Source organism: Hydra viridissima, unplaced genomic scaffold, assembly GCF_058129835.1.
Source record: "Hydra viridissima isolate aposymbiotic clone 2 unplaced genomic scaffold, HvirCarnegie_v1 scaffold_15, whole genome shotgun sequence".
In the NCBI taxonomy this organism is placed as follows: domain Eukaryota; kingdom Metazoa; phylum Cnidaria; class Hydrozoa; order Anthoathecata; family Hydridae; genus Hydra; species Hydra viridissima.
In genome coordinates this window covers 4,774,817-4,801,123 of record NW_028324314.1, presented here as the reverse complement: position 1 = coordinate 4,801,123, position 26,307 = coordinate 4,774,817, and the positions used below count along the sequence as shown (strand labels likewise).

Below are 26,307 nucleotides of genomic sequence, written 5' to 3'. Positions count from 1 at the left end.
TTTCGTGATGCATTTTTAAAAATTTAACTTATGGTTCTTTGTTAGCCTTTAGTTAATTCCCTAAAACGATCCTTACAATAATTTTTAACTATTAGTTTCATAATAGTGTGCCTTTGGATCATTACTTCTGGTGGCTTTGGATCATTACTTCTGGTGGCTTGGTATCCTGGGATCAAAAACAAAGTTTTGAAGAGATGTGTTTTCAAAAGTCGATAAATGAGGCTCAGGCCGAAACACTCTATTTGGCCTTCGGAACCCGGAGAAAACTCTAAAGGGAGGTGGGGGAAGAGGAGGGTAGTTTTCGCTACCCCTCTTGCAAAATTTATTTTTTGTTTTTCAAACTGACTAGTGTATGCAAGGCATGCATCTGAAGAAATAAATACCACCCTGCATAGCAGACGAGAGAAATTTCGGGCCCCGGGGAAGTTTTCTTAAGGGGCCCTCATTATGATCAATTACATACCCAGGACAAAAAGAAGCGTGCTCTGGTCATTGAATAATGAAAAATAAAATTTAATTAAATCTTTTAAAAGTCAAAACTATTTTAATACTTTAAAAATTACTTTAAAAAATTGTTTGTACACACGCGGGGCCCCGGGAATCTTCCCCGTCCACCCCCACCCCCCTCTCGGCGGCCATGTCACCCTGTAATGTTGTACAGTAAAACACGGTGGTGGATCAGGTATAGTCTGGGGATGTTACTCAACCAGTGGGAGAGATGACCTATCAAGAATCCATAGCATATTGAAGAATAATTATTGAGATATTCAAAATGATAATCCAACTCCATCAGAGCTACATTTAACTGGGAAAAACTTTATTCTGCAACAAAAAAATGATCCAAAGTATACTGAAATAGTATGCAAAGAATATGTTGAAAAGAAAGAGCACGACAAATTATGAGATGACCGCCTTAATTCCTAGATTTCAATTTTATTTAGTTGCTCTAAAAATAATGAGATCATAAAATCCAAAACCATTGTCCGAAGTTCAAATATAATATTTGGGACCATTACAGATGCCTCGGAGCCACTATCCTATCGACAATCATGAAGTTTTTGTACAAATATAAATTCTAATATTAAAAATTCATATAGATATATATTCTAATTTTATTGTATTTGCTGTTTGTTGTTATATTTTGTTATCTGCAGCTTACTTACAAATTACTCAAATGTGAAAATTTCAAATGTGAAAATGCTGTAGATGATACGCTGGCCTGTGCGCTGGCCTGTGCGCTGGCCTGTGCGCTGGCCTGTGCGCTGGCCTGTGCGCTGGCCTGTGCGCTGGCCTGTGCGCTGGCCTGTGCGCTGGCCTGTGCGCTGTATATTAGTACGCAATATATTTCAAAATATATCTATTATTAGAAATAACTTTTCAATTATGAAAAATAATGATAAAACAACTTGGTATGCTAAATGGTATATAACAGGTTCATTTAACATTCAAACCCAAAAAAAGTTATTACTTTTAGAAAAAAAGCGTCAAGTTCAACAGCGGCAGTCTGTTTTGTTGTTCGTTGTCTAAACAAAGATCTCAATTCATCTGCTTACCAAGTTCTTTAATGTATTTTGCAACGATTCTGGTTTTTCTTCATCTTATATACATTCAGTAACAGAAAATTCTTCCTTTCCATTCGTTTCAAAATTAAAATTTTTTCGTTGGTTTAACTTTGATTTAGCCGGCCAACTAAATCTGCACATGACAAATTTCTTCAGCTGCGCCCTAAAACTCTGACTAACAAACGCGTAAAGGAAAGGATTTACTGTGGAATTAGGATATGTTATAAAGTTAGAAATGTCAAAAACTAACTGATTATAGCAAACACGACACAAAGAACTCAACAGCCATTGCGCATTAAGAGGCAATCCAGTAATAATAAATGCTAAAACTATACACGCAATCATTCGCATTGATTTTTTCTGCACAAGTATAGTCTTTTGTTTCTTCAACATCTCTATTTTTCTTCTTTGCAGCTCGTTTTCTCGTTTTAATACCTCCGACCTCAAAGGTAATGTGTAGCACTTAGGTGTATCAAAACCAACCGAGTCTGCGTTAAATTTTAAAGTTTCGTGTAACTGTTGTCTTATCAAAAGATACATTTTGACGTAGACTACAACGACAACGCTAAGCGGAATAAAATAACCAAATATAGATGTTAAAGCAAGAAAATATACTTTAAATGATACGTCATTTATTTCTGAAAACTTTTTGTAACAAATTGTTCCCGTTACCATTTGTTTTCTCACCGTGTATTCATAAAAGCTTATATAAGGAGCCCATAGTAAAAACGCAAAGAGCCAACAGCAGACTAACTTCAACAAAACTCTTGATTTTTTTTTATTCGTTCGATGTTTTAAAGGATGTTTAATGGAGTAATGCCGATCGAAGTTGATTAATACTATGTGGTTTATCGAAGACTGAACAGATACGTAATCTAATGTTAGAGAGATGTTACACATCACTTTCCCCAAAGGCCAATACCCCATCGCCATTTCCAATATGTTCATATTCATTGGATAAAATCCTATAAACATGTCTGTGATAGCAAGCGAAACTAAAGGGATATTGGTAAGGTTTCGTATCCGTTTATTATCGTAGTAAGCGAAAACAATCAGTAGGTTCCCCAGCATCGTTGTTAAGCTTAAAATCCCTGACGCTGTCATAAGGAGTACTGTAAAAGTCAAAGATTTTTCTTCATTAATAACTGTATTGTTGGATACCACTGAGCTGTTTGATACCACTGAGCTGTTTGATACCATTGAACTGTTAAAACTCAAAGCCATAATAGAAGTTGAAGAAGTTTTTTATCAAACTTTTACTTCAAAGATTTATTCATTCCGTAAAAATAACTTTAGTTTGAGTGATAAAATTTAGACTAAGGCTAAAACCAAGAGTAAATCAATGAAAGAAAGACATATTAAGAAATTCTGTTTTATTTAATATTTAAAAATAGTTTATTCTTCTAAAAAAGTGAAAAGTTTAAATAGAAGTTGCTTAACACATTTTTTTAAGTTTCTGAAAAATTATTCATTTAACACATTATTTTTAGTTTGTGAAAAATTATTCATTTAAAGGACAAAACGGATGTACTGTTTGATTCATGTTTGAACGAAGTTTGATTCATTTTTACTTTTTTAAGATTTTTTATTTATAAATACCAACATTCATTTTGTCTGATCAATGTATTTTAAATACTGCCGAGTAAAGTTGAAGATTCAATTCGGCATTTTTGAAATTACAACTAATAAAAATCTTTATAAAGTTCTTCTCTATAGTAGGGAGCAAGGAAAAATATTTATGACAAGTTCTAATAATAATAATGATAATAAAACGTCAATAATAATGATAGCTTATGTAATATATGTCATAAATGTAGAAGCAGAATGATGGTGATCTTTTTGTAGGGAATCTTTTGATTGTGATAAGAAAATAAGATTATTCATCACTACTCTGTGTAGTAACGGTGCACAAACAGCATTTCAATATTTGCAAGGTCTGTAATAATGAAGAATACTTGAAGTGCAACCAAGAATGCATGAAAAGCAAAAAAAAAAACAACACTCAAAAAATGGAGAGCAATATTTTATTTAGTTAAAAGAATATTATGACCCCTGCTTCAATGATCCTTTTTAATCTTTGAGGAACTTTATATCTTCGTAGTATGCTTCAAAAATATTATGACCCCTGCTTCAATGATCCTTTTTAATCTTTGAGGAACTTTATATCTTCGTAGTATGCTTCAAAAATGATCAAAAATTTTTTAAGTTCATTTTGTTACAAATTAAACTTACCATTTTTTATTTGTTTCTGTTGGATATTAAACAAAACTTTACTCAAAGAAAAATTTTGTGAATAAAATTTGAAATAAGTCCGAAAATCAAAAATCTATGTGTGAACTGGAATAAAACATTTGTTTTTAACTGGAATCAAGCATTTCTTAACTGGAATAAAACATTTTTGTCCATCATTTAAAAAACAGAAGATGATAAGTCACATAATTGCTCAATTTTAGGCATTTTTTTAGATTTTTTGCTATTAAAGAATGTCAAAAAAGCTGTTGGAAAAAGGCGAAAGATTTGCAAATAGTTCCGCAACAATCTTGTTATTTATCCATCTGAAATTGAAAACAATAAACAATTAAATTAAATATAAGATAATGTAGACTTTGGTGCATTGTGGAATTTTAATTACCTTGATTTTTAATTTTTATTAGTTTGTGGAGTGGTTCTACAATTTTATTGTTTTCTGTTTTTTTCGCCTTTGCTTTCTCAAAAGGAACTAAATTGCTTTGCCAAGTTTTCTTGTTTTTGTTTATGGTGTCATTGCTTATTTTATACACGTTTAAAAATAACTTTAACAAGGCTTTGTTATAAAAGCAAAATTACGAGCTGAAAGAAACTGAATTAAGTGAAATAAAAAAATATAAATAATAAAAAGATAAAAAACATAAATAATAAACATAAATAATAAACAAGTTAGTTTTTAATATAAGTGGTCAACGGGAGGACATTTTTTAAACTAAAAAATCAAGTTATATGTATATTTCAATTTATAATACTTCATGTGCATTTTAGCTATTGTTTTTTAAAAAATTTGCAGGGCTCGACAACATTTTTATTGGATTTCATTTATGGGTCTTATTCCAGGGTAGAATTCCAAGGATAAAGGAAACTCAATGATTTTTTAATTGCTATGCTGTATGATAAAACTCATGCGTCATGGGTTTGCATGGGATTTATACGTCAATTAAAATACCATGGGATTTCAAAAGAGACCGAAGGATTTCATGAAGTAACGGTGAAAAAAACATAATATTTGGATTGCTATTTGGCCATCACGAAAACCCATTTGAAAAACCACGGATTCTGGCTTTTCTGTGGGAAACTTATGGAAAAGCCAGAATCCATATTATTTCAAATATAAAATAAAATACCATGAATTTTTTCAAGATATATACATGGAAATTTTCCAATGGTGGATCTTCACTCTTTTATCATTTGTCGTTTTATCTCCAAAATTAAATTTTCCGCTAAAAATTTAAAATTGACGATTAACCAACGGTTTTACGAAATTAATCTTTTATTTTCTTTAAAAACAACCTTCGTCACCAATTTCCTGGGTTAAGGCTTAGTTTTCTATTCTCAGGTAAGCTAAATTTATAGAAAATTTAATGTAAAAGACAAAAAAAGTTTAATCTAGTAAACTATGCATTAATGTTTAATCAAGAAAAGCATATTCAGGAAATTGGGATCATTTAAAACACCTGCAATCAATGCACAGCTACAGCGAAGTCTTACTACTAGTACCCAATAACCAATAAAAGTGTGAATTTTGAGAAAGATTAGTCAATTTCTGTTTGAACTACTACTATAATCTGTCTGTGAAGCGAGGCGGTGTGAATTTATTGAGTTTGGCAAAACTATAAAATGCTATTGTTCTATGAATAATCCGTATTCTGATATAACGATACTGTGAGGGCGGTCTTTTCGTTCAATGTTTTATTGTTTGTTTGTAGTATAAAAGGTTTTAGGAGGTTTTAGGAGGTATGGGTTCTAGGCTAATTGAAAAAGTGTGGAAGTTGAGGTTGAGGGTCTTGGGACTGTTTGGTTAGGAAAAGGCAAGGTTTTGTTGTTAAAGAAAAGTAAGCGAAGTTTTTAGTAAAGAAAAAAAGAAGAGTAAAAGAGGAAATAAAGGATAAAAACAGAAGACGCTACAAGGAGAGTAAGTAAGTATTAATTGTAATTTTGTTAACGTATTGAATAAAAGAGTACTAACTATCATTACAAGTTAAAAGAACATTGAGAATTATTGTATAACAGAACTTTTACTGAGAACGGATAACAAAACCTTAAGCCTTTAACCTTGAGTCTTTTTTAATTCTGCTTTTATCGGTTCCTCCTCTTTAATTCTCCTTTTTTTCTTTATCAAAAAACTTCGCTAAACTTCGCTTACTTTACTTTAATTAATATTTTTTCTGACCTCTTTTTAACTCTTTGCTTTTTCTGTGCATCAAAAATTTAAATCACCTTTAAATGTTCTTGTTCCTTAAACTCTTCAACTTAAAAAAACTCTCTCTCTAAAAACTGATTTTGCAAAAACTCTTTTTAATTTTTCTTCATTTTCGTTCATCCAAGAAGTCCTTCATAACTCGGTTTTTTGAGCTTTTATAATCCTCGGTTATCATCCTCGGTTATAGTTCGATTTTGTTGCTATACTTATATATCATTTATTCACTCGACGGTTAAATGTCTCTGCCTGTAAGTCTTTTCTAATCGTTGTTTTTAACTTATTTCTTCAATACTCTTTATCTTTATTTACATTTAATTGCATGACAGGTTGAATAAGTCTATGTGTGTACGTCTTTTCCTATCGATCGTTAATTTTTAACTACCTCACAATATTTCCTGGGGTTTGCAAATGAATGTTTTTGTGTCGTTGTCATGATCCGCGTTTTTTTTTTTTTTTTTTTGCTTTTTGTTTTTTTTTCTGTTTCTGAAAGAAAGAAAACCTTATGCTCAGCAACAAATGGTAGCTCAAATAATCACTCAATCCTTTTCTAATCAAAATGTAAGCGTTAGAAGAACGTTAGTAAAAAATGTATTGGTTTTTACATTGTAATATGGAAGCTAATCTTATCAATCATGGATTGATGCAAAATAGAAAATAGTTTGCATTTAGCAGTAGGACAGTAGGACAAAAGTGATTTGAACCGCAAAGAAGAATCTACATTAAAAGATTTGTGACAGAGAAATTTCGTGAACGCTCTTAAAAAACCAGACGACTTGGGGCCTCATAAGGGCCTTGATACATGTTAGTTGTATAACGGCCGGATCAACCAATGAATTTACAAAAACACAACACAATCACGTTTAATTCCATTAACATGGCAATTGAATGACAGAAGCAAACAATTCATCTTTCAACAAGTCCCCAGGTAGAACTGATATATTTCATATATAATAATGCAAACAATACATCTTCCAGCAAGTCCCAAAGCAGAACTAATATACTTCACATATAGTATGCGCTACATGTAGCGCATACTATATTTGAAATATATTCAACGCAAAGAATCAATTTGTTTCTTCGGTACCCTAGTTGATCAGATCTCAACCTAATCAAAAGCTATTGGTCATTGATCGATGTACAATTGGTAAACCATTAAATAGAATAAACTGAGCATTTAAAGCAACTTTTGAACAAGCATTGGTTAAAAGGTGCCACGTGATATTTGCATGAAATTGGTCGAATCAATGCAGAGACAAGTTCTTATTTGCTATTGAGCAAAAGGAGGACCCTTGAGATATTAGATTTGCATCTTTTTTTTTTTTTTTTTTTCCCTCACTTTTTCTATTTAAAATCATGAGTAGATTAAACCTTTATGTAACTCATTTTTTGATTATAATTAATTAATTAACTTTTTGTAATTACTTTTTTTTTTAAAAACTAAATTTTTAAATACTTTTTAACTGTTTTATCTTAATAGAATTAAAAGTATTGTTAATTATTTTTTGTCTTTTAAGAATGAAAATAAAAAATTTAAATTCCTTTTTAAGATTTTTTAAATTGAAAAAAAAAAAAACAGAAAAATTGAAATCAAGATTTCAATTAAACTTTTTATGCTGTCAATAAAAAAAAATTGAAAAAAAATTGAGAAAAATTGAAAGTGGGTTCTGGAAAGTAAAAAAATTGAAAATGGGTTCTGTCTTCTGTTAAGTAAAAAAAAAAACAACTTTGGCTAAGGTAGCTTTAGAAACACTTTAATTGGTCCTCCTCCCGCCTCCAGCAGAATATTTATGACAAGAGAAACAATATTTAAAATATTAAAATTATGTGCAGTATTTGTATATCATATCTTTTCATAATTTTTAATTTGAATTCTCTAATGAAATATATTTACATCACACTACTAAAATCCAGTTTTAATAAATCTATATACTTAATGTGATAAATGTAAATTGATAATTATTAGATATAAGAAGCAGGCGCAGCTCCAAATAAGTAGTATTTTTAAAGCATTTATAGAATAAAATGTTAACTCTATGTTTAATAAGTTTTTTTGCGAGAGTTCGCGAGTTCGTGAGTTACGTTGATTCACTGTTGAATTGTTCTTTTACCTTACACTTAACACGATAGTTATCGGTTTTTTCTTTAGAGTTGGAGTGGAATTTTCGACATATTCCACAAGTAAGAAACTTTTTGAACTGTAGACGAAAACTTTTACTCACGTACGCGTAAAGAAAAGGATTAACTGTAGAATTAGGGTACGTGAAAAAATTGAAGACCTCGAATAAGGTTCTGTTGTAACAATTATTACACATACCAACTAAAAGCCATTGTGCGTTGAGAGGTAATCCAGTTACAACGAAGGCCGATATTATACTTGCAATCATTCGCAATGCTTTTTTGTGCCGAAGTATTCGTTTTCGTTTTTTCAATAATTCTAAATTTTTCTGTATATCTCCATAGTTTTCTTGCGATCCATTTAATGAAGAAGACACCGGATTCCATCGAGCTGTTTCTGTTGCTGAATTAAACGCTATACCTGAAGATCTGGAAATTTTAGGCACATTATATAGCTGCTGTCTTATAATTAAATACATTTTTCCGTAAATTACAACCACAATACCAAGCGGTATAAAGTAGCCCAGAATGGATGTAATAACAAAAAAATATTTTTTATATTCTACATCATTTACCATCGAAAATTGTTTGTAACATAGCGTTTCTGGAAAGTTTTTGTACCTCGCTGTGTGTTTATAAAAATTTATATATGGAGCCCATAAGGCGAGGGCTAAAATCCATATGATGAGCAGCTTTATAAAAACTCTTGACGCTTTTTGATGCAGTCTATGTTTCATAGGACTTTTAATCGAAAGATAGCGATCGTAGTTTATCAAAATAATATGATTAATTGAGGATTGAATAGATACGTAATCCAACACTAATGATAAGTTACACATTGCTCTTCCTAAGGGCCAATACCCCAATGCCATTTCCATGATGTTCATTGTCACAGGGTAAAAGCCTATAAACATATCAGTAAAGGCGAGCGAAAGTATTGGAACGTTTGAAATGCTTCGAATTTTCTCGTTTTTGTAATAAGCTAGAATAATAAAAAGGTTCCCCGCAACTGTTACAATGCTTAAAATCCCAGCGCCAATCATAACGAGGGCAACAAACTGAGCAGAGTGTTTTGTTGTATAGCGATTCAATGTTAAGTCAGGAGTAGCAGTGTTTGTATATTGTGTATACGAAGTGTAATTCATAGTTAAATTTAAAATGGTGTCTACAAATATAGTAGAAACATCATGTGTTGAGTCTAAAATCTTAAACATAATTTTTATAAATTTTATAAAAATTAGAAAAAAAATTCAAATTGATTTTGTTGAGCACAGAAACCGAAATTTAAAAAATGAAGTTTCGAATTGTTAAAAAAAAGAAGAAAAAAAAACATTATTAAAGAATTATCATCCAAAAATAATAAAACGTGAATTATAATAAAGTCCAGAACAATGAACCGCAGGGTTTGTTTTTTTTCTCATAAAAATCATTAATAATTGACCACTTTCTGAGCACTAGAAACATATTCTCTGCATCCAAAGAACGTCTGCTTCATTTTTGTTCTCTGAATCTGCATAAAAAAATAACTCATGATTTTAAATAAAAGGCATACCTCTAAATCACCTCAGTTGTATTTATATTCTCTTTGTTTCAACCTCGTGCACATTATGCGTTTAAAGTAAGCGAAGAGTTTTGTAGAAGTATTAATACTTTGAATAGAAACCAGGTTAAAAGACGTGTGAATGAAATGGTTAGCTTTAAAAAGATTGATCAAAGTGCGCGAATTTCAAAAAGGCTGTCGTGTCAAGTCTGAGCAAGATATCGATAATATGGGTATTTGTTTTGTTTGAAAAATGATACGCGACGTTGATTAGCGATTTGCAGGGATGCAACAAAGAAATGAGATACAGATGAATACACATTCTTCACATGGCATTTAATGTGAATGAAAAGCTTAAAATGCAGAAATTTTGTTTGCGTTTTTCTTAAGAACTTAAGCAAATACAAGTTGGTTTTGGTTTCAAAGTCTCGCAGAACATTGAACGGCAATTGGTCAAATAACATCTATCAACACTATCAATTAACAAAAACAATTAGATATAAAAATCATCTTTCGAAATATGGTTTTTTAATTACTAAAACAAATTCGTTGAAGAAAAATCCTTTAGATGGTGTTATTTATCCGTAGCTTCTCAAGATCATTGGCTTCTTTTTCACTTCGATTATTTACTTAGGTAAACACTACTTAAAAAATTAATGTTTATTGATAAAAAGCCTATTATCACGAACGATTGAAGGTATAATAGCAGAAGTGTAATATACTCGCAGCTGTTGAATGCAAATGAAATATACTGTTTATATATGAACCAAAGTGCAACTGTGAGTTAAATCTCAGTTCACCTTTCCACAGCCATTTTAAACAAACATTTGCTGGAAAAAAAATGTTAAAACTGAAAGAACGTTTTAAATACACAATCAAAATGAAATAATTTTTTCGGTTAAAAATCTCACTGATTAACAAAAAATTTGGTTAAAAAAACTGAGAAATTTAATTACTTATTTGTTTAGCTTTTTTTTTTTTTGTTTAACGTTTTTGTTTTGATTCGTAGACTTTGATTTGCGAACAATGAAAAATTATCGCGACCATTCGCGAAAGAACTAAACTACGGTTTACAATTTTAAATATATAATTTACGACTGGCAACTACAAATATATATATATTTTTCACATTACACAAAGCGTGTAAATTAAAAAATTATCGATCGTGAAAACAATAACCGATAAATAGAGCTCAGGCTAAAATTTAAAAATACTTTTTTATTTTTAAAATTTTATCCGCCCCACTCAAGTTGGTATGGCAAAAGTGTTACTAATAAACAGTCGTTATCAATGATTAACAATCATAATTTAACAAAAAACCCATTTTTTAGCGAACATCTTGGCAAACAAAACTCAGTCTCCCACGTTTATCTAAAACGTAACACTCAAACGTAAAAAAAATTAACTAACTTTTGAATTAACAAACTCTCGACACAACAAATCACATAGCATTTTCCTCAGGATTTGTTATATGAAGATTTTCCTCAGGATTTGTTATATGAAGATTTTCCTCAGGATTTGTTATATGAAGATTTTCCTCAGGATTTGTTATATGAAGATTTTCCTCAGGATTTGTTATATGAAGATTTTCCTCAGGATTTGTTATATGAAGATTTTATTTCATCTTCGATTGTTTTTTTATTTGACTAACAAAACAGCTGAAACACCCAAAAAAGTTTAAGAAATTTTTTGTAACAAATGTCGACCTTTTCTTGGAACAAGAAAATCACATTTTTTGTTCTTTAGGTGCTACACGCATACGAGACTATGCAGAGTTGCACCTTTCATCTTAACTAATGATGCTGCTAGTGTATTTAGGAATCAAATTGTCTAAATGAAACAAAAAGCCATGCAACGAATATTTTTTTTTTTTTTTTTTTTTGCATTAAGAAATTTTAGGTTTGCATAAGAATATTAAAAAAAAATCTGACAGTTAAAAAAAAAAAAAGGCCGTCACAAGTTAAAACAGTTGCGGCAAATAATCCTCCAGAGAACATTTTTATCCACAGTTAGATGTTCTATTTTGCTGAGGTAAGCATTTCAAAAGTGATTGGTCAAAGATTTTTGATAATTCAAGTGGCAAAACATTGAAACAGTGGAATAAAGACTTACTTTACGAAATGATTCTCTATTTTCAAACAACATGGTAATAAAAATCATTATCGTCGTTATTATTATCATCTTCATCATCATCCACATCACTATTTTTGTAATATATCAAATTAATTTAAGCAAGAATTAACACATGTGATAGAGGGGATCTTTGGGAAGTGGAATTTTCGAAGCTCAGTTTTTTTCATATTTTTTCTGGAGCTTTTTATATATTTTCTTTTTTTGGATTTTTACTTACAGAAAAATTTGACAGTTTTTTAAATCAGGTTTTGTCTAATAAGAATGTAGATATCGAAAGATACAAATTTGAAAAATGACGCTACAATTTAACTAAAAACGACGTCGAAAGCTAAATAAGAAATACTTATAAAAATGATTTCTACGTCCTGTTATGTTGCGCAAATTTTCAATTTGAAAGAAATAGATTGCAACGCCGTAAAAGAAAATACATTAAATTGATAAATAAGCCTTGACAAAAAAAAATACTTTTCAATTGCAAACAAGCAAAGGTGGAACTAAACATAAAAAAAATAATTTAAAAAAAAAGGTTAAATTAGTTTCTATACAAAAAAATGATGTAAGAAATGACCTACATTGAAATGACCTACATTGAAATGACCAACATTGAACTGAAATCATTAGTTAAATGTGAAAGTTCTCAGAAAGCTGACAATCAGATAGAAATAAACAAAAATCGTAAACTAAATATAGTAAACAAACTCGTAACAGAAATAAGAAAATACACAAAATAAAATCAAATTTTAAAGATGTAAAAAGTTAATTTAAAGATATAAGTAAAGAAATTTTGAGATAAAAAAATCGTCAGAAATAATGAAACTTTAAAAAAAAAAAACTCTTCTTTCTTAATTAGAAATTACGAATACAGACGAAATATAAAATATAAATATAAATAGCGAACAAAAAATCTGAACAACAAAGAGTGAAGGTTACAAAAAGAAAGGAGGATACAAAAAATAGAGCAGTTTTTAGAAAAAAAAAGGGCAGTTTACAACTTATAAAAATATTTTGAGCGTCAAAAAAAAACAACACAAGAAAAATTTAAAAATAAGAAACTCCAAAAACATATTTTTTTTAGGTATTGAGAACAGATGTTACAAACAGAAATTGTAAACAGAGATTTCTATTAAAGTGTTAATAGAAATGTAATAAACAAGAAATATTGTCTGTAGTAATTTAATTATATGTAATGCGCAGGTGAACGCGCAAGCCGCTTGAAATCGGAATCTGATTTGCGAAGTTTTTTAATTTCTCCTCATCTTTTTGATAGGTCTCCGCTGCCTCTTTTGCTCATGGATTTAAGGATTTAGTTTATTGCAAAGCCATCTGTCACCTTTCATTTAAATCTTGAGAAGCTTTAGAAAAGTTTGACGTGCTTTATTTGAAGCACAATGAACGTTAGTTTCGTTGGTTTTAAGGTAAAATTAATAAATGCTGGTGATTTTCGAAACACTTAGGTACTTTTCATGAATTGTAACCAACACAAACGCTGATTTTTATTTTGCTTCGTGCAGTAGGTACATAAAATACAATTTGATCAGCAGAGAAAAAAATATGAATATATCAAGATTGTGAATCCTATTGCTACGATGCGTTGGAAATCAAAGTAAGAAACAAAGATTTCAACAAAGATCGTATTTTTTGCTCAAGTACAGCAAATAAGTACTAACTTTGTAAAAAGTAATACAACCAAGGGAATTGTTTTTCGTTCTCCAACTTTTGTCTATGCAAAATTAAATATTATAAATTAAACATGGATCCGATGACTTGTTACTGTTTATTTTTTTGTTTTTTTTGATACTGATGAAAAGATATCCGTTACTTTACGAATCATTAGCTATTTTTGGAGCTTATAATCAATACGAGCACACTTTAACACGTTTGCTACCGAGCCATTTTGTCATGTGCGCATGCCTTGACTTCGATTATTCGAAATTGAAAAAACTTATGCGCAACGAATCGATTATTTTAGGATATATTTTTATTTGATATTTTTTAAGATGCGAAAGGTGCCATCGTGATAGTGTTTATTCATAAATTTAATTTTCTTCGGTATAAAAAAAAACTTTGCGAAAAAGCGACGAGGCTATGGCTTCCCTCCCCGGTTGCGTGGGCCCTGAAACAAGCCCCAGGCACTAAAACAAATAGTCTATATTTAACAAAACTAAGCAAAATTAAATAAACGTCATGATAAAAATATCATCTTTAGAACCAATAGAAATTCACGATAAAAAAAAAAAAAAAAAAGAAAACCACAAAAAGCACAACAAAATGCCACATTTTTACTAAGAATTCTTAATAAAAAGTTTTTTTCTTACTAAGAATTCTTACTAAGAAAGTAGCAGTTTGTTGCTGTGCTTTTTGTGGTTTTCTTTTTTTTTTTACCGTGAATTTCTATTGGTTCTAATCATCTTTTTTAATACTTAAATTCAATTAAAAAGTTTGAACTGAAGAGAGCAATCAAGGAACGCTGTATTTGATTTAATAATTTAAATTTTTATTGCGTTTTTAAACCAGTTTTTAACTCGTGCTGGTTGGCATTATTTTTAAATTGACACTACGCACTTTTTCAGACAACATTGATCAATTCAAGATTCTTTAATTTGAATGATTACCGCAATTATTTCTAGCAGGTTTACTTTGTTACAATCTATAACTTTGTAAGAGTCATGTGTAAACAGTTATGAATTTAATGAGCTAAAAAAAAGATGATGCTAAATGCTTTAAATTTTACTAAATATATTTGAATATTTTTCATTTAAACAGAATTAAGGACTGGTGAAAATATCTTACTTTAGGAAGATATTTTCAACAGTTTGCCAGTCTTTTTTTATTTTTTATTTTTTCAAGCTCTTGATCTAAAATATTCAATTCCAGGCAGTTAAAGTTCCATGTTAGTATTTAGCTATTTATTTATCAATAATTGTACCCTATTTATTTATCAATAATTGTACCCTATTTATTTATCAATAATTGTACCCTATCTGTTTATCAATAATTGTACCCTATCTGTTTATCAATAATTGTACCCTATTTATTTATCAATAATTGTACCCTATCTGTTTATCAATAATTGTACCCTATTTATTTATCAATAATTGTACCCTATTTATTTATCAATAAAATTGTACCCTATTCAACTTAGACAAGATCTATATTTGAAGTTGGAGCTTTGAACTTGGAGAGTTAAGCAGACTTTATTTAGTGATGTAGTCAATATTCTAATCTATGACCTTCAATTATCGGGTACCTATTCGAGTATTGAATTTTTAATACCCGAAAACCCGCACCCGTTCAGTTTTTGGTTTCATCACCGCTTGGGTCCCATATTTTACTAAAAGATTTTTAAAACTCGCAAAAATCTCTAAAAATCATTAAAATCTACTACGACTTGCCGTTGAAATAGGGAAAATTTAGCATCTATGGAGGTATCAGTGAAATATAAAGTAAAATTTAAAAAAAGGTACTAAATTAGATTTTACATGAGAGGGAAGTTAACTAAAGTAGTTAATAAAAAAGACAAGTAAATGAAAAAGGTTAAGATAAATTTAGTTTTGGTAGCTTATGTTAACTTTCTAACCATATTATTTGCCTTAGTCATCATAGAAATAAAACACTGGCAGCTATAGCACTTTCACCTTTGAATTTTTACTTGCAGCTTTTTTGATTACAAAATAAACAATAAAAATTTGGAGATGTTTGTTTTCATAAACTCGTTTGTTTTCATTAGTTTCTTAGCATGAAATAAATTGAAAGAAATTGGAAGCAAGTTTTAAAAAATCATTTTTGACAAATTTTTTGTTTTCTTCAATGTCATACACGTCCAAAACGTTAATTGCATTGTAGGGGCTTCCTTTATGTCATCATTCGGCTGCTCATTTTGAGTTGATGAAGAGGTTTTGGTTTCTGAGCAGAATTTGAGTAACATTTTTCACTCAAACTGAGAGTAGTTGCTTTTGATGAAGAACAGTTTTTCAGTCTTAGGAGGATCCATGGAATTTCTTCCCTTCGTGACTGTCATGCTGGCAGCGCCGAACAAACGTTCTGAGGATGGTGAACTTGCAAGAATGCTCAGGATAGCAAAGGCAGTCTTGGAAAGATTTTTCCATCCATTTAATAACTGCATCAACATCATTTTTATGGGCAAAATGTTTCCTTTTTAACCTTGTCGCGCTCTTCTTCTGCTTCTTTGACTGGATAAATTCGAAGAGAAGCTTCCAATTTTTGAGTGTCGAAGGCTATCGTTGACAGGGAATGGTTATATCTTGGAGTTGTTTTCCCCACTTTTGTGTAACAAACTTGACCAAAACTCCTTGATTGCTTCATCAAAATCCTTAGCCGAATTCTGGCGACTGAATTTAATTTCTTTGAACTTGGCTTCTAAGAACTACACATATTGGTCTGAAAAATATAAAAGAGAATTTAAAAAGTCTGACTTTTATGGGCAAAAAGACTGACTTTAAGGGCAGATCTAAAAATTGCTTAAAGTATGAATAAGCCAGACTTATTCATACTTTAAGCAATTTTTAGTGAGTTTGTGTCCTAATATTTACAACTATTTGGATTTTTGGAATTATTTACAACTATTCTCAATTACTATTTCTTTTAACTATTCGCAACTGATTACACTACTTCATTTCTTTTAACTATTCGCAACTGATTACACTACCTCATTTCTTTTTAACTATTCGCAACTGATTACACTACTTCATTTCTTGAACGGAATTTTCTTCTTTTCACAGGCCTTTCTAAGGCATTCCTTGAATATTGTTGACTGATGAGCAAGGACTGTCATATTGCACAATTTTTTCAGGGGACTCATCAGAGTTGTTTTTGACCACTTGAGATGCTTGCAGCAAGGTGCTATTTGCTTTTTTTTTTTTTTTTCTAACTTGCTCTCTTCAAACAGTTATGAAGAACATGAGCAATACAGTTCAGTTTTATTTGAAACATAGGTTCTTTTGTTCCCGATTGCGAACTGTAACACTGACTCCAACAACAACATTTTGGCCCTCGTTAGTGACTTAAAACAAGAGGAGATCCCTCAATTCATCAACCATCAATGTTGTTGTCTGTGACAAAAGTTGCGCAATCTGACAGCCCTTGCTAATCAGGCCTGTGAAAAGAAGAAAAATCCGATTAAGAAATTTATATAATCTGCCTCAAGCAGTTGGAATTCAAAGTCTCTTGGTATTTTTTTAGAATTTTCAATTATTTTTGAACAAAATAGACCTTTTTCACAGAATACCCGACAAAACCACCGTTTGGGTATTATTTTTTTAAAGCGGTTAATTGGGTTCAGGTACCGGATAAGATCAATAACTTTCAGGTAAGAATGATTTAAATTACCCGAAAGATCGAGTCGGGACGGCTATGAAAAATATCAACAACCCGATCTTATCGGTAATACCCATTCTGGTAATCGGGATTCAATAAAATATTTTTTGGCTTTTATCGGTGTCTTATACCCGTTCGGATTGGATCTTGTTCGGTTCCTATAGAAAATTTCCTAAATGAAATTCTACTGTTGGCACAGTTTTCCTTTCACAGGATACATAACGTTGATTACCTGCAATACGAAGTCTTATTTAAAAACGGGTAAATAATATCTTAATAGCTTTTAAGTTGTCGAATGAAATTTCTACCGTTCAATGGCAACCATTCAAAACTTTTCAGTGACCGTTTTTTGTTATTTGTTAACAACTAAGGAATATTTCGTGGTATTGTTAGCAGTTGGCTTTTTCATTCGGTTAATGAGAAAAGAGCTTCTTGATGGAAACAGCTTCTTAGCTAACTACCAAATATGCGAGCAACACTAATTCATTTACGGATAGTTAGGTAGGATCACAAGCTACTATTGGACATGAAATTGAAAAGATAACAAAAGGTCTAAGTTTTGTTTCTTTTATTATTTATCTTATTACTAATTTATTATTTAACGCATTATTTGCCCGATGATTTAAAACTGGTTTGTTACTTGAATTATTTTTTCGTAATCACTTCCTGTAAAAATCTCTGATAGAGATTGACGATAAGAGTGAACCATCTCGCAGGCTCATTGTAGAATCCTTTTCAATTCAAGTAAGTTTTGAAAATAGCAATTCGATTGTTGATTGGGTTGAAAATTTAAGAACATTTTTAGAGTGCTGTAAAATCAAAGAAGTTTGAATAAAGTAACAATTTTATGTCAGTTAACAGACCATCAGAGTTTCATCTAAAATTTCAATTTGTTAAGACATGCTAAGGTTTCTATTTCCAAACCTTACCAGCAATTGCAAAAAAGAACTTTATAAAAGCCTAGGACTTACAAACCGTAGAAGAGTATGGTCAATCTAACTACTTGTAGAAGGATACACATTTGTTTCATATCTACCCTGAGAATTTCACATTTTGATGTTTAGAATCATCATAATTCAAATTTCACTTTACTATTTCTCCTCACAATATAGTTTTCGGTTGTTCTATACTTTATTTTTGTACGTTCATATGATGCAGTTGTTGGATTCCCCAAAATAGCTTTATATAATACTTGTTTGATCAGATTGATCAGATTGATCAAATTGATCATATGGACTCAGTGAGTCTAGAAATTTTTTTAGGTATTTTGTTTATGTTTAATATATTTTTGATTTATTCTTCGTTATACTTAACTTTCATTGTCACCTCGTTAAAATTTAATCATTTACTTCAATCAAATATGTTAACAGGTTTTTCGCAACTTTGGTACAAAAGCATGTCAACTAATTTATCAACAAACCCGTAGAATGATTAGGAAACAAAAGATTTTAAAATAAATAACTTTTAACGACTTATTTGGTTTAATATTTCCATTAAACATTTCTGCATTTATTGATTTACTAAATTTACTACACTTTTTAAGTGATTTTGTAGTTAAAATCACTGAATTGTTTTCTTTCTCGCTTTCTCCAACTTTAGGTCGTCTCACTAACAAAAGCATCTTTAGTTCTTGAGGTCTGGTTCGTTTCGATGCCTGATTGAAAATCAGAATTTTTTCCATGTTGCCGTTGAGTTTCTCGATTTTTTTTACAGAATAAGATCTTTTTAAATTGCAAGCGAAATGTCCGACTCACAAACGCGTAAAGAAACGGATTAACTGTCGAGTTAGGGTATGTTAAAAAGTTACAGATATCAAATAAAAGTTGATGATAGCAGTTATGACAAACTGCAACTAAGAACCATTGTCCATTTAGTGGTAAACCAGTGACTACAAAAGCCGATATAATAGATGCAATCATGCGTAAAGATTTTTTATGCCGAAGGATTTGCTTTCGTTTTATTATCATGTCAAGTTTTCTTTTTTGATCCACATGCGATTCTTTTAAACTATAAGATGAAGATACAGTGTAACAATCAGGTCTCTTGGTAATAGAAAAAGGTATAGAGTTGCAGTCAATCGCAGAAGATGAAGGTACGGAGTAGCAGTCAGGTGTGTTTTCAATACTGGTGTTTAATGCTATACTTTTTGAAGTTTCACAGAAACGAGGTACTTTGTACAGCTTTTGTCGTATTATGCAATACATTTTAAAGTATATAACCAGAACAACTCCTAGCGGCAAAAAGTACCCCAGAACAGTTGTAATGATAAGGAAGACTCTTTTAAATGTTACTTCGTTTCCTGATGAAAACTGGGCGTAGCATTTTGTTTCGCAACCCTTCATTTCATATTTTTTGTATTGATAGATGTTGATATAAGGTGCCCATAACAAAAGAGCAAAAAACCATGCAGTGAACAACTTAAGCAGAATTCTTGTGTTTTTTTGCTGTAATCGATGTTTCATTGGGCATTTTATTGAATGGTATCGATCGAAATTAATTAGAACAATGTGGTTTATTGAAGATTGAACGGATACGTAATCGAATGTCAACGAGATGTTACACATCACATTTCCTAAAGGCCAATATCCTAGAGCCATCTCCATGGTGTTCATAACCATAGGGTAAAATCCGATAAACATGTCTGTGAAAGCAAGCGAAACAATGGGAATGTGTGCAAGACTTCTAATTTTTTTATTATCGTAATAGGCCAAAATAATAAGAAGGTTTCCAAAAACTGTAGTCAGACTTAAGATTCCTACCCCTACCAACATGAGGACTGTGTGAACAGAAGCTGGTAGTTTTCCATAACGAGGTATACAGGTGGCATTACTGCTGGTAACAGATGTTAAGTTGGCAACCCAATAGTTGGTGTCTGGATTTTGGGTGAAATTCATTTTCGATTTTAATATTCTAAAAGCAAAAAACTTGTTTATTTTTAGAATTACAAAAAAAGCTTTTTTTTGATCGGGGCAAATTTTTTTTTTTTGTTAGCTTTAATCAATTAAAAATGTAATTTTTTAAACTATTGATTGGATTTTTATAGTTTAAATTTGCATTCAGATAAATTTAAAATCCATTTTCGTTGGTTTTGTAATTTTTTTTCTTTTTTTTTTGTTAACCAGAAACTAAATTTAGTTTTATAAATAGAATGTGATATATATATATATATATATATATATATATATATATATATATATATATATATATATATATATATATATATGAACGCCAAAAATTTATTAAGCTCTTTAAACAGAAACGTAAAGAGATTTTTTTTTTTTTTGGTTCGATTTAAATTTTCTTTTTCATAAAAAGCTTTCGTTTTGAGTTTTCCATCGTTGAAAGTAACCAAACAAAAGACTGACTATTTCCTACAATTATTATATTTTATTGATAATTATAATATTATATTGATAATTGATATTTTACATCATTTCTGAATAAAAGCAATTTTTGTAATCAATTAAAAAACACTTTGTGTAACATCTTGATTTGTTTATTTCAAACTTGTTATTTGTAAAGTATTTGCTACTTTAACCACGGATTAAAATCCTTTCTGTTTGTAGAAATCTTACCTTTGACAGATACTTTGACTGAAGATTACTTTTCCCTATTACTTTGACTCAAAGTTGCTAAAAATACATGCTAAGGCTGGTAAGGTTTTTTGATGCGATAATTCAATTATGCTAAATGGCTCTTTCCGTAATGAAAGTCTGAATTGCAAACATGACGATGATTTGATATATTTATATGTCTGAATGTAAATGGTTACATTCAGACAAATAATAAATCAAATATCGTCATGGAAATAAGTTGTAAAAATAAAAACTAGTTACAAAATTGAAAAAAACCAACGAAGATAGAAACCATCATAGTTATTTAAAGTCGAATAAATCAATATTGCTATTTAAAGCCAGAAACAAAAAAACGTCACATTTAAAAAGTGTTTATTTCATTTAAACTCTTTACCATTACTACTTCTAAAAGGATACAGATTTTATGTTTTGAAAATAGCAACTCGATTGTTGATTGGGTTAAAAATTTAAGAACATTTTTAGAGTGCTATAAAATCAAAGAAGTTTGAATAAAGTAACAATTTTATGTCAGTTAACAGACCATCAGAGTTTCATCTAAAATTTCAATTTGTTAAGACATGCTAAGGTTTCTATTTCCAAACCTTACCAGCAATGGCAAAAAAGAACTTTATACAAGCCTAGGACTTGCAAACCGGAGAAGAGTATGGTCAATCTAACTACTTGTAGGTGTAGGAGGATACACATTTGTTTCATATCTACACTGAGAATTTCACATTTTGATGTTTAGAATCATCATAGTTTAAATTTCACTTTGATATTTCTCCTCACAATATAGTTTCCTGTTGTTCTATACTTTATTTGTGAATGTTCATGAGATGTAGTTGTTGGGTTCCCCAAAAGAGTATTATTTTTATAGAAAAAATTTAGTAAAGTTAAATTTAAAGGTAATCGAGGTAAAAATTTAGTAAAGTTAAATTTAAAGGTAATCGAGGTAAAAATTTAGTAAAGTTGAATTTAAAGGTGTTTTTTCCGCAATTTAATGCATTTATAGTAGAAAATCTCCGGGTCTCGAAAGGAACTGAACGTGACACTGGTAAGACCCAAAAAAAATCTTAATGTACCTCGATTACCCAAACGGGGTTACCTGAAAACTCCGATAAGATCAGGTAGTTGGTAGTTTTTTATACCCGACCCGACTCAATCTTTCGGGTAATTTATATCATTTGTACCTGAAAGTTATTGAAGCCTCTTCGGTACCCAATTACCCATTAAAAGGATAATACCCGAACGGTTCTGTTTCGAGTACTATGTGTAGAAGGTCCATTTTGTTAAAAAAAAAATTGAAATTTCTTAAAAAATTACCAAGAGCGGAATATAACCGCAATAATCGTATTTTCACATAGCTTTTTAGTAGTTAAATAAAATTTAATATATTTTCGTCATTCGTGCAATCTGATTGGCAAAGTTACTGTATCTCACCCTTTATTCGTGCAATCTGATTAGCAAAGTTACTGTATCTCACCCTTTATTTGAAACTATGTTTGAAAGATTGTGATTTTAAAGTTTTGAAATTAAAATCGAACGTGCATAAAAGAGCAAAGTGTTTCAAAGATGTTTGCTCGCCAGTCCAAGTCATTACAAAGTCTTGTCGATGTTGATACTGAAAACAAAGAAAAACAAATTAGGAAGTGAACATGAAAAAGACATTTCAACACTATAATCAGATCCAGATGACCTGCCTCTCAATGAAATCGAAGTCGAAAAACCAGGTAATAGATTATTAATTTATTTTATTTGTTTAGTTCTTGTAAATTTTACACTTGTTACTAATTGCTTTCAAGCTTAAAGTTGCAAAGAATCAAGAGACAATCGGAAGCATTCAAAGTTTTGTTAAAAATTAATTTTAACTAAATGGCGAAATATTTTGCCTAATTTTTATTAAACTTGTTATCTTAGTTGGCCGCCCAAATCTGAAGCGCTTCCGTATTCAAGGAAGTGAGAAAGGAGGTGCACGACAGAAACCCTTTGTCATTTGGCAGTATTTTTCCGGGAACTCACTGCTTCTAAAAAAGGAGCTCATCAACTGTCATGGGATTTCATCTGCAGCAAACTTTGAACATTGCAGTATTTGCAATTTTTAAAAGTTTTTTGATAATTTTTGGGACTCGAGTATTAAAAAATACTCGAGTTTAGTTTCCGGGTATTAAAAAATTCAATACTCAAATGGGTACCCGATAATTTATCGGTTTCTGTTCGTTAACTGCCCGTTAACCATTTGGTCATTGTTTCTGGTGCTCCGGTAATCGGGTATTTAACGGGGCTATACCTGAACGGTTTCCAGACACTAAAAATATTTTGAATACGTCATCGGTTACCCGTTCGGCAACCGATGACATTTCTTTATTTATAGTACTAAACAGTTTATGCAAATTTTTTTGGAAAAAGATTTGTGGCAATAATTATTGCGTGATCACATGAGATCATAGACTCAGTGTGGTCAAAAATATTTTTAGGTATTTTTTTTATAGGATTAAGCTTTACTGCAACCTTATTTTACTTTAATCTATACATTACTTCAATCTATATAGACAGGTTTTTCACAACTTTGGTACAAAAGCATGTCAACTAATTTATCAACAAATACATATAATGATTAGCAAACAAATGATTTTAAAATAAATAACTTTTGACGAATTATTTGGTTTATTTCTGTTAAACATTTCTGCATTTATTGATTTACTAAATTTACTACACTTTTTAAGTGATTTTGCAGTTAAAATCACTGATAATTGTTTTTTTCGTCGACTTTAGGTCGACTCACTAGCAAAAACATCTTTAGATCTTGAGATCTGGTTCGTTTGAAAATCAGAATTTTTTCCATGTTGCCGTTGAACTTCTCGAGTGATTTTTTTACAGAATAAGATCTTTTTAAATTGCAAGCGAAATGTCCGACTCACAAACGCGTAAAGAAACGGATTAACTGTCGAGTTAGGGTATGTTAAAAAGTTACAGATATCAAATAAAAGTTGATGATAGCAGTTATGACAAACTGCAACTAAGAACCATTGTCCATTTAGTGGTAAACCAGTGACTACAAAAGCCGATATAATAGATGCAATCATGCGTAAAGATTTTTTATGCCGAAGGATTTGCTTTCGTTTTATTATCATGTCAAGTTTTCTTTTTTGGTCTTCATATGATTCTTTTAAACTATAAGATGAAGATACAATGTAACAGTCAGATCTCTTGGTAATAGAAAAAGGTATAGAGTTGCAGTCAATCGCAGAAGATGAAGGTACGGAGTAGCAGTCAGGTGTGTTTTCAATACTGGTGTTTAATGCCATACTTTTTGAAGTTTCACAGAAACGAGGTACTTCGTACAGCTTTTGTCGTATTATGCAATACATTTTAAAGTATATAACCAGAACAACTCCTAGCGGCAGAAAGTACCCCAGAACAGTTGTAATGATAAGGAAGACTCTTTTAAATGTTACTTCGTTTCCTGATGAAAACTGGGCGTAGCATTTCGTTTCGCAACCCTTCATTTCATATTTTTTGTATTGATAGATGTTAATATAAGGTGCCCATAACAAAAGAGCAAAAAACCATGCAGTGAACAACTTAAGCAGAATTCTTGTGTTTTTTTGCTGTAATCGATGTTTCATTGGGCATTTTATTGAAAGGTATCGATCGAAATTAATTAGAACAATGTGGTTTATTGAAGATTGAACGGATACGTAATCGAATGTCAACGAGATGTTACACATCACATTTCCTAAAGGCCAATATCCTAGAGCCATCTCCATGGTGTTCATAACCATGGGGTAAAATCCGATAAACATGTCTGTGAAAGCAAGCGAAACAATGGGAATGTTTGCAAGACTTCTAATTTTTTTATTATCGTAGTAAGCCATAATAATAAGAAGGTTTCCAAAAACTGTAGTCAGACTTAAGATTCCTACCCCTACCAACACAAGGGTTGTATCTACGGAAGATAGTAATTTTTCATTTCGAGGCGAACAAGTGGCATTACTGCTGGTAACAGATGTTAAGGTGGCAGCCCAATAAGTGGTGTCTGGATTTTGGGTGAAATTCATTTTCGATTTTAATGTTCTAAAAGCGAAAAATTTGTTTAACTTTAGAATTACAAAAGGCTTTATTTTGATTGGGGCAAAACAAACTTTTCTTTGATTAGTTTAAAGCAAATAATTAAAAATGTAATTTTCATTAACAAAATAAAAAAATTAAAATCATTTTAAAGGATTTTTTCATTAGTAAGTCTTATTTTTTAAGCTATCGATTTAATTTTTGTTATAATTTAAATTTGGATTCAGATAAATTTAAAATCCACTTTCTTTAGGTTTTTTTATGTTAAGCAAAAATTTATTAAACTATTTGAACAAAAATTTTTAAATTTTTTATTTCGATAAGAGTTGTTTCTTTCCAAAAAGCTTTCGGTTTGAGTTTTCCATCGTTAATAGTCATCAACGAAAAGGCTGATTTTTTTTATTTTAGTATTATATCAACATTTTAACTCATTCTGGATAAAAATCCATAAACTAAAAACAATTTTTTTGGTCAATTAAACAATACTTTGCGTAACATCTTTATTTGCTCATTTCAAACTTTTTGTTGTTTTTTTGTTAAGCATTTGCTACTTAATCTTTTTTTTGGTTTCCCCCATCGTCATCGTCATAGAAATAAATTATAAAAAAAAAACTGGTTAAAAAGTCTGAAAAAACCAACGAAGATAAGAACCATCATAATTATTTAAAGCCAAATAATCAATATCGTTTTTTAAAGCTAAAACATAAAATGTCACCTTTAAAAAGTGTTTATTTCAATTAAATTCCATTTTTTTCTTCTTCGTTTTAAGAGCAGTTTTTCAATTTTTTACTCTTTGCAAAAAGCTGTAGAAAAATCATTTCCTTACTGAATTCTATTGCTAGTAATTCTATTTTTAATTCTATAACTACTTTAAAATTTCGAATTGTATTTTTAAAGTTTGCTCACTACGTTGTGGAGTCAAACTGTAATGTTTACTTTATAAGTGAAAAAGCTTGAAAGGTTTTCTTCACTAAAAGAAGCGGACGTAAAAAAGAAATCTACCTTAAAAACAATATGATGATAATTTAACTTGAATAGATAAAAAAAAAAAAAAAAGATAACTTTCTGTTTAAAAATGCTCCCAGGCTGAAATAAAGCCACCTGGCTGATATGTTAAAAAGATGGCGTGTATTTTTTAGCTTTATTCCGGAACTTAATGCCATTTGAACATAAGAAAAAAAGTTGTATTAAATCCCAAAGAAAACTGGGCCTTAAAGAAACTGGGCCTTAAAAAAACTGGGCCTTAAAAAAACGTTCAATAAACTAATAAATACTACATTCATCATGGTTTAAAAAAAATATTTACAAAAAAATATTCACAAAAAAATGTGCTTTATTTTAGTTCATTCTAAGATTCTCAGAAGTTACGTCATGTGGATGTTATTTTAGTTCATTCTAAGATTCTCAGAAGTTACGTCATGTGAATGTTATTTCTAAAAATGATGTTTATCAAAGAGCTACTTTTTTAAAAGTAAAATAGTGATCCTGGATGATTAGAGGTGTACTTACAATAAATAAGATGTTTTTGCA

General features: G+C 30.3%; 3 protein-coding genes across 3 annotated transcripts; all 3 read right to left on the bottom strand.

The window, feature by feature from the left end:
• Window positions 1-1,505: 1,505 nt before the first annotated feature.
• On the bottom strand, window positions 1,506-10,232 carry LOC149878308 (uncharacterized). The gene is made up of 3 exons (XM_090072522.1): window positions 9,680-10,232; window positions 8,092-9,332; window positions 1,506-2,805 (listed from the first exon to the last, which is right to left on the bottom strand). Exons 2-3 carry the CDS (start codon window positions 9,270-9,272, stop codon window positions 1,599-1,601), a joined length of 2,388 nt encoding a protein of 795 aa, XP_089928648.1. The 5' UTR covers window positions 9,273-9,332; window positions 9,680-10,232; the 3' UTR covers window positions 1,506-1,598.
• An 8,364-nt stretch (window positions 10,233-18,596) lies between these two features.
• On the bottom strand, window positions 18,597-20,808 carry LOC149878307 (muscarinic acetylcholine receptor M1-like). Its single transcript, XM_090072881.1, has 2 exons — window positions 20,710-20,808; window positions 18,597-20,044 (listed from the first exon to the last, which is right to left on the bottom strand). Exon 2 carries the CDS (start codon window positions 20,026-20,028, stop codon window positions 18,730-18,732), a length of 1,299 nt encoding a protein of 432 aa, XP_089929007.1. The 5' UTR covers window positions 20,029-20,044; window positions 20,710-20,808; the 3' UTR covers window positions 18,597-18,729.
• Window positions 20,809-23,436: 2,628 nt separating this feature from the next.
• Window positions 23,437-25,658, bottom strand: LOC145193586 (muscarinic acetylcholine receptor M1-like). The gene is made up of 2 exons (XM_090072889.1): window positions 25,493-25,658; window positions 23,437-24,783 (listed from the first exon to the last, which is right to left on the bottom strand). Exon 2 carries the CDS (start codon window positions 24,765-24,767, stop codon window positions 23,478-23,480), a length of 1,290 nt encoding a protein of 429 aa, XP_089929015.1. The 5' UTR covers window positions 24,768-24,783; window positions 25,493-25,658; the 3' UTR covers window positions 23,437-23,477.
• Between the last annotated feature and the right edge of the window lie 649 nt (window positions 25,659-26,307).